The following is a 12,500-nucleotide window of genomic DNA, read 5'->3' on the forward strand; positions in this document are numbered from 1 at the left end:
CCACCCGGGGGTTGCTAACGACCGAGGAGGAGGGACCATGGAGCATCCAATCTCATTCATTGGTTTACAAATGGGGGCGGGGCCAGCCGATATAACTGTAAACGTATGCTACACACCACCACACGCTGCGGTACTCCCCCGGTGTTGCAGACCACCACAATGCAATGGCTGGTCTACACCGTGGCTCAACGGCTTCACGGCAGTTTGTTGTTTGACGTTGCAGTGCTGGGCCAATCACATCTAGTCACGTTACAATGTCGAATGCGATGCGTTGTAGCCCCGCCCATTTCCAGTTCATTGTTGCATCTCTCCCGGGTTGTGACCCAGGTCCTGACCAGTGTTGACTGACTGGTGGATGAGTAATATATGGCAATATATTGTATAGTTTATATGGTGATACATATAGTAAAGAAATGTATGGCAGATGTGTGTGTTGTTTATGTATATACATATTTGTATATGTGTATAGGTATGTTTATATATGTATATAGATAGACGTATGAATCAGTTAATTTGGATGGTGAGCAGGCGCGGACTGCATAATCGGGCACGTCGGGCAAATGCCCGGTGGCCTGGCCTGGCCTGGCCTGCAAAAAAAAAAAAAAAGTTTTGGTGCCCGCAGTCAGGCCACTCACTGAACAGCAGGCCAGGCGCCGCCTACTGGTTTACTAGTGGTTTTATTACTTTATTCAGGGTTAAAGTTGGTGCATCTCATTGTAAAATTGGACTCGGCCCAAATTGGGCTTCAAACGGCCCAAATCTGGCTTCAAACGGCTCAAATTGGCTTCAAACGGCCCAAATCTGGCTTCAAACGACTAAATTGGGCTTCAAACGGCCCAAATCTGGCTTCAAACGGCCCAAATTGGGCTTCAAACGGCCCAAATCGGCCTGGCCTGCTTGGTATCTAATGCCCGGCCTGAATTATAATCCCAGTCCGCCCCTGATGGTGAGAAAGGGCTATAGCAGCTATACTCAACTTGCGGCCCGGGGGCCAGATGCGGCCCCCCAATGTGAAATAAAGTGTGACTGAGCTCCAGCTAAACTGTCAAATAGCGCTGGCCAGGTACAAATATGTACTTAACTTAACCTAACTTAAATTAACCTAACTAACCATCCATGCAATGTGCTACAGAATTGTTTTTAAGGTTTGTTTTCATTTTTGCAAAAGTGGCCCTCGGACAAAGCAAGTTGAGTATCCCTGGGCTATAGGAATACATAAGCACATACTTCTGACTCCTTTTCGAACATGTCATATTTAATTTGTGTTGTTTATGAGTTTGCCTCTTGCATTTATTGTATTATTCATTTTTTTATCTGTTTTAGCTTTTGTTTTGTTTTTGTTTGAAGTCTTCTTTTACATGTTCGAAATAAAGACGATCAAATCAAATGAAAGACGGGTGAAGTAACGCTGGCCCGACCCTGCTCATTGTTCTGAACGTGTGTGTGTGTGTGTGTGTGCAGATCTGCGGCGTGTGGAAGAGCCTGCCCAAGCCTGTGCTGAGACAGCTGCAGACTGAGCAGATACGCATCAGCATGAGCACAGCCACCGGCCGGCGAGAAGAGGTGGAGGGCAAGATCATCAAGCACAGGGCGCTGTTCGCAGGTGTGTGTACTGTGTGTGTGTGTGTGTGTGTGTGTGTGTGTGTGTGTGTGACACTATAGCATATGTGTATATATTTTGTGCCTGACATGTTCTTGTGTGATGTGTGTGTGTGTGTGTGTGTGTGTGTGTGTGTGTGTGTGTGTGTGTGTGTGTGTGTGTGTGTGTGTGTGTGTGACTATAGCATATGTGTATATATTCTGTGCCTGACATGTTCTTGTGTGATGTGTGATGTGTGTGTGTGTGTGTGTGTGTGTGTGTTGCAACACACAGCTCAACACAGTATTTACAAAGCAGTGAAACTGTATACTCTCTCATGTAATCTTAAAAAGCCTCGCGTGGATTAATGTAGCTACAAAATGTGGATTTTGTTTACAGGGAAGTATTTGTATATAGGCCGTTCCATTGTAAGCGTATGAATATACTCAATACGACAAGTGTGTGTGTGTGTGTGTGTGTGTGTGTGTGTGTGTGTGTGTATACAGAGACGTTCAGCTCGACGTTGACATCGCAGCAGGAGAACTCAGGCATGGGAGGCATCGCCATGTTGACACTGAGCGACACAGAGAACAACCTCCACTTCATCCTCATCCTGCAAGGCCTCCTGAGGCACAGAGACAATGGTGAGAGGGGCGAGAGAGGTAGAGAGAGAGGGAGAGAGAGAGAGAGAGACAGACAGAGAGAGAGAGAGAGAGAGAGAGACAGACAGAGAGAGGGAGAGAGAGTGAGGGAGAGAGAGACAGAGAGAGAGGGAGAGAGAGACAGACAGAGAGGGAGAGAGAGCGAGGGAGAGGGAGACAGAGAGAGAGAGAGCTAGAAGAGGAGCTGATGAAGAGAGGGATGGGAAGAGGAAAATAAGTAGTATAGGAAAAGAAGTTGTGGTTCCTACATAGATAAATAGACATGGGTCATTGAAAGTGCTTGACTTTATATATTTTGAGCAAGAATAGAAAGTCCCTTGATATTGTTGATGTTCCAGTGGAGAAGTGCTCACACATTCAAGCCTCTCTCTCTCTCTCTCTCTCTCTCTCTCTCTCTCTCTCTCTCTCCCTCTCTCCCTCTCTCTCTCTCTCTCTCTCTCTCTCTCTCTCTCTCTCTCTCTCTCTCTCTCTCTCAAATTGTTGTCTGTGAGCTTCTGTAAAGCTGTTAGTTCTCATTATAATATTATTATATTATTATTATTATTATATGTTCTAACACAGTAATGAACCTTGATCCGTCTCTCAAACCTTCCTTCAATTTGAGGGAACTGGACCTGGAATATGGAGATTTTTCCCTCTCTTTATTCAAGAGCGCGGCCTATCAATTTGAGAGCATGATTTACTGATTTCATGCTCAGATGTATTACAGTAAGTCTTTCCCTCAAACCCCGCCCCCTCGCCCAGGGCCAGATTGGCCAAATTTACACCAAACATGGATCCTAACTGTGATCGCTGTCAAACAACCCCAGCCACTTTATCACATATGTTTTGGCTTTGCCCAAAATTAGTAGACTTTTGGCATTCCATATTTACATTTTTTTCTGATATACTGGAAATATCCATTGAACCTCTTGCCATAATTGCAATCTTTGGTGTGGTCCCGCGTGATCTCTCCCTCAACCAATGCAGTAAAAAGATGATAGCGTTTGGTACACTTCTGGCTAGAAGACTTGTACTCCTTAAAGGGATACACCACTTTTTTGGAAGTTTAGCTCATTTGCCACATCCCCCCACATAACAAGATACACCATGCCTTACCGGCATGAAATATTAATCCAAAATGCACATAATCTGTCTTTTTGGAAGGAAAAGAGGTAGCCGGCACTACTTTCCAAACATGGCCGCCGACCTCTTTTCCTTCCAAAAAGACAGATTATGTGCATTTTGGATTAATATTTCATCGTGTGGTGAGTACCCGAAGCACAACATGTATTTTGGCGCCGTGAGATGTGTGTTTTGGCAGATTTTTAACAGCTGTACCATTAGCCTCCATTCTATGGCGATAATTACTAACTTCACGACTGTAGCTCACTGTAAACTCAGCGGACAGTGCCGGTAAGGCATGGTGTATCTTGGTTATGTGGGGGGTATGTGGCAAATGAGCTAAACTTAAAAAAAAAAGTGGTGTATCCCTTTAAATGGAAAGACAAGTTTCCTCCAACTTTCAATCACTGGGTCAGAGAGTCTTATGTATCATCTAACCCTAGAAAAAATCTGATACGCTACAAGGGGTTGTGCTCTCGACTTTTATACCATCTGGCAGCCAGTCCTGGACCAGGTAGAGAAAATGGACGCTTCAAGCATTTCAAATGTATAGATTTACCCCCCCCTCCTCATATTTATTTTCATTCATCTGTTTTTGTTGTTGTTGTTGTTTTTTTGTTTTTTCTTTTTTCTCTCTTTCTTTTCTTTTTCTTTTATGTGTCTTTGTGTACTGATATACTGCGATGTATGACATGATGTACAGTATGTGGTGTAATAGGCTAGGGGTTCTCGTGGGATGGGTTTTTGTTTAAAAGTGTCAAGTGTATTTAAATCTGTATTTTGTATGATATACAGAAAACGAATAAAAAAACTTTGAACAAAAAAACAACAACCCCGCCCTCGCACTCGAATAGCCCCTGCTCGCACTTAGATTTCCTCCCCTGGCAGTCAAACTGCTTCTGTGCGCTTGTGAATCTTCTGCTCTTGGATTTCTTCTCTGCGCTTGGATTTTTTGCAAGCACCGAGATTTGAGCACAAGCAGAGCAAATCTAAGTGTGAGCAGGGTCTATTTGAGTGCGAGGGCGGGGTTTGATAGAAAGCCTTACAAAATCTGAACATGAAATCAATAAATCATTCTCTCAAACTGAAAGACCCGCGCTCTTCAATGAAGATAGTGAAACATCTCCATACTGGAAAGTCTCAACTGACTTCGTGACTGATGGATAGTACATAGAGGTCACGTGGAGGCTGGGTTTACCCGGCTTAGGTAAATACAGGTTACACCAAACCACTGGGGCCAGAATCCTCTTCTGGGATGTCTGTTGCCACCACAGTCCACCACTTTCTATCAATCCTATCTCAAAGTCTCAATCTACAAAGCAACTTAGAGCAGGCGGTGTTGAGATGAACTTGGAGGTGGTGGCACGCAAAAAGGAGGAGGACAGAGAGAAACAATGTGTGTATGTTAACTTCTGCCAAACTCTCTCTCTTTCCCTGCCCATCTCTCTCCTCAGATCCCCCCTTGGTGCCCATCCGGGTCCGACTGATGTACCGCCACCATATCCTGAGGGAGATCCGAGCCAATGTCACTGCTCATGTGAGTACTGCCACACATTTACTGGGGTTTACCAGCCAATAACGTTAACGTCCGTAAAAGACGTAAGTGGCACGAGGCTCGGAGACTGAAAAGCATGTGAAAACATCTTGCCTGAGACGAGGGTTGAGGGTCTCCTCGGCTGCTCAACATTTTCACAGGAGGAAATGGGCTCAGACGGCCGCAACATGTGACATGCTGGTATCCTTCCCACTTTTCCTGTAGCGTTTAATTATGGCCTTCAAAAGTGCCACGCTTTATTCCCCCCCTGCCTCTCTGTAATGAACAGCAGTGTAAAACTCCCTCCCGCAGGCTCTCATTCAGCGCTTTGGCAGCTTTCAGTGTTGGAGTCCAGGTTGTTTTGTACAAGGAGGCCTCTCAGTGTGTTGTTGTTGTTAACTGCCCATTTCATTGTTTTCTTTGTGTTGATCTCATCTTTTTCCTCTTCAATTTGATTTGATTTGTATCGCTGATACAGACAGCGCGTGCTCTCGCAGATCGCCTGGCTGGCTTGCTGCAAAGTTGTAAACAGAGAGTTTGACAGTTGACAGCTGAGAGCTGAGAGCCGGCTTCTGTCAGCTGACTAACATAAACATCAGATCTATGAAAACGAAAATCTGATTTCTAAATAGCCGTTGTTTTGATCAACTGAGCACACAGGGGTAATATAAATAGTTACTTTCACCGACTACATTTTTTTCTAAATTTATCAAAGTGCCATATTAACCCTTAACGGTGGTATAGAGCTCAAACGGCTCTGTCCAGACCATGGCGCATTGATATGAACGATGAACAGACCATTTGCCTGGAACTACTTAGCTAGGTGTACATTATCACAAAATAATGGACACCCTGCAGCCAATCAGAATCGAGTATTCACCCAGACCATGGTATAAAATATAGTTAGACAACGAGAATAAAAATATCCATCCATCCATCGAGGTAGCAGTTCCAGCAGGGGACCCCACACTTCTCTTTCCCTGGCCACATGAGCCAGCTCATGACTGGGGGATCCTGAGACATTCCCAGGCCAACGTGGAGGTATCATCTCTCCACCTAGCCCTCGGTGATATGAAAATGCACCAAAAGAAACCTATTCTCCACCCAGTATGAGACATATAAGTGAGTAGTTTCAGGGGAAAGTGTTATCGGGACAGACCAAGAAGGAAAGGGTGGATGGATGGGGGGGGGGAGTGGGTGTGGAGTGTTGACGGCGGTTGGGAACAGATGACAGGGCAACACACTCACACTCTTGATTTCCCCCCTGTCCCGGAGACGGATGTGGTTTGGTCCCCCCACATCCTACCGACCGCTGTTGTCGCCGCTGCCGCTCTGATCACAGCTAACGACCCTGAGACACGCGGAGAGAAAAAAGACCCGGAGAGAGAAAGTGCGGAGAGGAGGCTTTGCAGGAGGCAGATGTGAGCGAGGGATGAGAGACACCGAGGAAAGAGGGGTGGGAGGAAGGTGGAGAGGATGGACTGCGTACACACTCCTCACACATGTCAGTGGTTAGCGGTCTGTGGGCTGGGCTGGATGGATGGAGGGAGGAAGGAGGGAGAGAGAGGGGGAGGAGAAGTGATGAAAGGCGGGTCTGTTTTTAATTCTGCCAAGGAAATGCGTGAAGTGAAGGGCTAATGCGCCTGTTTGTGGCCCTAATGTCTTTAGACGGACCGTGCCCTAACTGAACGAGCTCTCCAGCTCCATGTCTTTAGATGGACCGTGTCCTAACTGAACGAGCTCTCCAGCTCCATGTCTTTAGATGGACCGTGTCCTAACTGAACGAGCTCTCCAGCTCCATGTCTTTAGATGGACCGTGTCCTAACTAAACGGGCTCTCCAGCTCCATGTCGTTAGATGGACCGTGTCCTAACTGAACGAGCTCTCCAGGTCCATGTCTTTAGATGGACCGTGCCCTAACTAAACGGGCTCTCCAGCTCCATGTCTTTAGATGGACCGTGTCCTAACTAAACGGGCTCTCCAGCTCCATGTCTTTAGATGGACCGTGCCCTAACTGAACGAGCTCTCCAGCTCCATGTCTTTAGATGGACCGTGTCCTAACTGAACGAGCTCTCCAGCTCCATGTCTTTAGATGGACCGTGTCCTAACTAAACGGGCTCTCCAGCTCCATGTCTTTAGATGGACCGTGTCCTAACTGAACGAGCTCTCCAGGTCCATGTCTTTAGATGGACCGTGCCCTAACTGAACGAGCTCTCCAGGTCCATGTCTTTAGATGGACCGTGCCCTAACTGAACGAGCTCTCCAGGTCCATGTCTTTAGATGGACCGTGCCCTAACTGAACGAGCTCTCCAGGTCCATGTCTTTAGATGGACCGTGTCCTAACTGAACGAGCTCTCCAGGTCCATGTCTTTAGATGGACCGTGTCCTAACTGAACGAGCTCTCCAGCTCCATGTCTTTAGACGGGCCGTGCCCTAACTGAACGAGCTCTCCAGGTCCATGTCTTTAGATGGACCGTGTCCTAACTAAACGGGCTCTCCAGGTCCATGTCTTTAGATGGACCGTGCCCTAACTGAACGAGCTCTCCAGGTCCATGTCTTTAGATGGACCGTGCCCTAACTAAACGGGCTCTCCAGCTCCATGTCTTTAGATGGACCGTGTCCTAACTGAACGAGCTCTCCAGGTCCATGTCTTTAGATGGACCGTGTCCTAACTAAACGGGCTCTCCAGGTCCATGTCTTTAGATGGACCGTGCCCTAACTGAACGAGCTCTCCAGGTCCATGTCTTTAGATGGACCGTGCCCTAACTGAACGAGCTCTCCAGGTCCATGTCTTTAGATGGACCGTTCCGTAACTGAACGGGCTCTCCAGCTCCATGTCTTTAGATGGACCGTGTCCTAACTGAACGGGCTCTCCAGCTCCATGTCTTTAGATGGACCGTTCCGTAACTGAACGGGCTCTCCAGCTCCATGACCAGTCTAGTATATACAGTATATATATATATATATATATATATATATATATATATATATTCCCTAAAGTCATTAAGGTCATTAAGTTAATTAAGGTCATATATAGACGTATATAAAAGACTTTACTTTGAATAACGAGGCATGGTAGGTAAACATGAGCGCTGCCAGTTGAGTGGGTAAGCAGCAACGAGGCATGCTAGAAAAGCAGTGTGCCAGATTCTATTAAAATGACATCTACTCCTTCTCCCTCATTATGAATATGCAAATATATTTAATCTCAAAAGTGATCCTGCTGGACACAAGATGTCTACGTCACTGTCAGGTCCATGCTAAGTGTATGTTTGTGCACTGGAGACTGTCGAGGTTTCCACATCAATGAATATTGGACCTTATTGGCTTCCAAAACTATTTGTGATGTCACAAATCATGCTTGTAGGATTTTGGATTTTCAATGAGCACAGAGAAACCTTCCACTTTCAGCAGATGAATGTGAAAGCAGCCTTCTAAGTGTCAAACCCTGCACAACATTCAACTGTATGAACAAGAAGAACAAACATATTTTGTTTTACTTCAGATGATCTTTAAATGATTTTACGGAAGCCGAGAAGGGAACAACTTTTTTTTTATACAATTTCAGAATCATACTGAAGCCGAGATAACGAGATGATGATCTCTATATTGTGTTTGTCTCTTTTGTTTTATTCAAAGTGTGCTTTATAGTACTATGAGTGCAAACACTTTTTGCCTGGTTGACGCCGTTGGGAATTTAACCCCTAACCCCGACAGTGTTACTGCCACGCTCTATCTACCGCACTGATTTACACACGACCCCAATATATCCTCTTTCACCTTACACTCCTCCAACCATTCATTTTTCCAATTAGAAGTCACTCCCCCCTCCCTCCCTCCCCCTCCCCCTCCCTCTCCCTCTCCCCCTCCCTCCTTCACTCCGGCTCCAGTCTGTTTTGGCTCCGTCCTGGACAGGGATTTATGCTACACGGATATTTATATTGAACCGAGGCCCTGAGGTCATAAAAGTAACAGTTATTCAACATGCTCGTACATCTGTCCTATTAATCCAACATTTTTCAACCTCCTCGCCAATCCCCCCGTCTTCCTGGAGTTCCTGTCTGCCTGCTTGAGATGAAACTCAACTTCACTCAGTATGCAATTTGTTAGGGCAATGCCAGCCATGTTTTCTGCTCGAGGGCTCAGCGTGGACTTGAAGTGGCTTGACTTGATCATGTGTTTTCACGTTGATATGTTTGTGTCCATAATGCTTTGTGACTTTGTGATGTTATTTGTTATTACTGAATTACAGTGATTTTGAGCTTTAGTAGGTTTCACTGTTCTGGGTCTTGTTTGCTCTTAGTTTTCTCATCATGTTTGTTTGGTGTAAACGAGAGGGCAACGTTCATTTCAATAGGAACCAAATCATAGGTATTTTTTGTTTTTCTAGGTGGGGTTTAGTTACTCTGGCAACAGGGTCAGTCAGTGTTGTAACAACATAATGACATTATCTCAAACACATAACATAACAACATTTTTGGTCATTGAAAAAAGGCACTTGTTTAGTGGGAGCACGTTTTATATTGACCAATAGCTCGTTAGCGGAGCTAGCCTTGAGCTAACCCTATTATTCTGTGCAGGATCCGGACTTTGCAGAGGTGCTAACGGACCTGAATAGCCGTGAGCTGTTCTGGTTGTCCCGCGGTCAGCTGGAGATCGCTGTTGCCACCGAGGGCCAGAACTCCCGGCAAATCTCCGGCTTCATCACTGGCAGGAAATCATGTGACAGTAAGTGGCCCCGCCCCCTCTATGCACACATCACTAAACCAGTAGTCTCGCAGTGCCAGCCGTAGACGTTATCTACGTCTGAAACACACCTCTCAAAAGTGGGTTAACACCGCCCCCCCAAGACAAAAAAAAAAGGACGCGTGACAGACATATTAATTGACCAACCGTGGACCTCGTGGGCGGTGCATTCGGAAAGTGTGCATCAGCTAAATATGCCTTATAGAGACATTCAGAAACCACGCCTAAACGGGGGAAAACACAAACTCCTGTCCAATCCTGGCATTCTCCTATGTCGCGTGCATGGTCGAGTTTTGCACAAAAAGATCGTATATACGGAAGATGAACACTCCAACTTACTTCATTGACAGCAACATCCACATTTTTCTTCTCGCCAATTCTCAATGGCTTCCTTGTTTTCCTCGGGAGTACAACAAAAACGTTAACTGGCGATTTTTTACATTTGTTGTCTGCACAGCCGCACCACACAACAGCTTTTAGCTATGTTTAATTCAAGGAAAAGGACGCTGGTGTGTGGAAATAACCGGAGCTTTTCCCCCATGATGGGCGTGGCCTATTTCATGCAGTGTCTCTATGCTGAAGGTCACGTGACCAAACTGGAATACGATACTCTCAGCTTCCGCTGCCTAGCTGTGCTCGCTGTAAACATTGAATTGACGGCGGTGATATACTGATGTACAATCACTAAGCGTTTTAATTTGATTATCCTTTTTGAATATGGCGCTATTTTACACAAGATGCCTCCAGGAGCTACCAAAGATGAGCATAACCGATGTCCATCGCAAAGAGGGTGACATCTAAAACTCCTGTCACCAAAATGGATTCAGAGTTTGACGCGTTAAGCCTGGATTATGCTTGACGCTTTGGCCGGCCGCACGGAAATGAGAGACACGGAATCCGACGAGGAAACGTGTGGAGCTTGTATACTCTGTGTGGGTTTCTGCAGGCGGAATTGAGCGCGAGTCTTGAAAACTCCACTTTGTCCGCCCGTCCGCGTCCGCGTAGTTACAAATTTCGGCGTGCGCACGGCCGCTCGAAAACCGTCCGCACGGAGCCTTGCGGAGGGGCGTGTCTGCTGATTTGACGTCACTTTTCCGCGCGGACACTCGCGTTCCTCGCTGATGCGGAAAGCATAATGAGACCTTAATGCTTCCTCATACATCTGTGACTACATCGCATATGTATTTGTCCTGAACAAAGCATAATGACATGTTACTTGTGTTCTCTCATTTCAAGGTTCTTGAAAGAGTCAATTCTCTTCTATTTTCTCTCCACTCATCTCGTTTCTACTCATTATTCTAGCTTGCAGCTAACACACCCTGACCCAGCCAGTACAGACACAGCTAACACACCCTGACCCAGCCAGTACAGACACAGCTAACACACCCTGACCCAGCCAGTACAGACACAGCTAACACACCCTGACCCAGCCAGTACAGACAACAAGGTTGCTAGGAATCTGTTTTGCGTTGTTGTTCGTTTGTGCTTGTCCATCTGTGGCTGTTTTTGCCATTCTCTCTCTCTCTCTCTCTCTCTCTTTCTCTAGCTCTCTCTCTCTCTCTCTCTCTCTCTCTCTCTCTCTCTCTCTGTTTCTCTCGTTCTCTCTCTGTCTGTCTCTCTCTCTCTCTCTCTCTGTTTCTCTCTGTCTCTCTCGCTCTCTCTCTCTCTAGCTCTCTCTCTCTCCCTCTCTCTCTCTCTAGCTCTCTCTCTCTCTCTCTGTTTCTCTCGCTCTCTCTCTGTCTGTCTCTCTCTCTCTCTAGCTCTCTCTCTCTCTCTCTTCAATAAATACTGTTATGCTTTCTTTCTTTCTTTCTCCCTCTGTTCTTTCAAGTCTTATCACTGGGGGGAAACCATGTTTATAGACCTTCTGTTTGACTTGTTGGCCCACCAAGCGTGTGTGTGTGTGTGTGTGTGTGTGTGCGTGTGTGTGCGTGTGCGTGTGCGTGCGTGTGTGTGTGTGTGTGTGTGTGTGAGAGAAAGAGAGAGAGAGAGGTTTCAGGAATGTTGTGGACAACCTAATGGTCTGAGACCGTTCCTCACACACATGTTCTTTTCATGGGACGCATAACATCAAGGTGTCCTGCACACGTTGAAAAGGCACTTTCATTGTCTTAAAGGGCCAGTTCACCCCAAAGTCAAAAAGACATATTTCCCCCCTTTACCTGTAGTGCTATTTATCCACTAGGTGGTTTTGGTGTGAGTTTTGGACCTATCGGCCGTACAGATACCTGCCTTCTCCATTACAATGGAACTGGAAGACACTCAGCTTTCTTTCGAGCAAACTACAGCAGCTAGCTGCTAGGTGCTAGGTGCTAGGGGGCTGAACCACACCCGTTAGCTGCTAGCTGCTAGCTGCTAGGGGGCTGAACCACACCCCCTAGCTGCTAGCTAGCTACTGTACTGGGTGTAGTTCAGTCGAAAGAAAGAAGTTTCCACTGTACATGAAACTGCTCACAATAACTGAACTGAACAACGTGTGTGGATTATCTAGAGCAGTGATTCCCAAACTGTGGTCCGCGGACCACTGGTGGTCTACGAGGCTCCATCTGGTGGTACTCAAGCATCTTGCTGACTGACTGCCATCAGCCTATCAGCAAATACGATGTTTACATGTATCTGTTTATGTGTTGGTTATTTGGGGTCTGACTCGCAGCAGTAGCCTACTACTGTTTAGCCTGTTTGTTTAGTCTGATGCTATTGCAGCATGGTTAATAAATCAGTGATTTTTTTTTATGGGCGGGGGGGGGAGTTGGTAGCCACAGTGGGAAGTGGTACTTTGGAAGTTTGGTTTGGTACATAGTGGTACTTGGTCTGAAGAGTAGAACCTCTGATCTAGAGTAACCGGTCATGATTTCTGGAAAGAGACACTGCTGTTG

The 12,500-nt window shown here is 46.2% G+C and overlaps 1 protein-coding gene across 1 annotated transcript in view; it reads left to right on the plus strand.

Moving 5' to 3' along the window:
- chrd (chordin) overlaps positions 1–12,500 on the plus strand; it is a gene marked incomplete at both ends in the record, with an annotated part of 49,027 nt that overhangs the window by 20,228 nt on the left and 16,299 nt on the right. The window contains 4 exons of the mRNA XM_083637206.1: positions 1,462–1,603; positions 2,086–2,223; positions 4,800–4,882; positions 9,459–9,606. Coding sequence (XP_083493332.1) covers positions 1,462–1,603; positions 2,086–2,223; positions 4,800–4,882; positions 9,459–9,606 — 511 coding nt within the window. The remainder of the gene's footprint in view (positions 1–1,461; positions 1,604–2,085; positions 2,224–4,799; positions 4,883–9,458; positions 9,607–12,500) is intronic.

Source organism: Poromitra crassiceps, assembly GCF_964638095.1.
Source record: "Poromitra crassiceps genome assembly, chromosome: 5".
In the NCBI taxonomy this organism is placed as follows: domain Eukaryota; kingdom Metazoa; phylum Chordata; class Actinopteri; order Beryciformes; family Melamphaidae; genus Poromitra; species Poromitra crassiceps.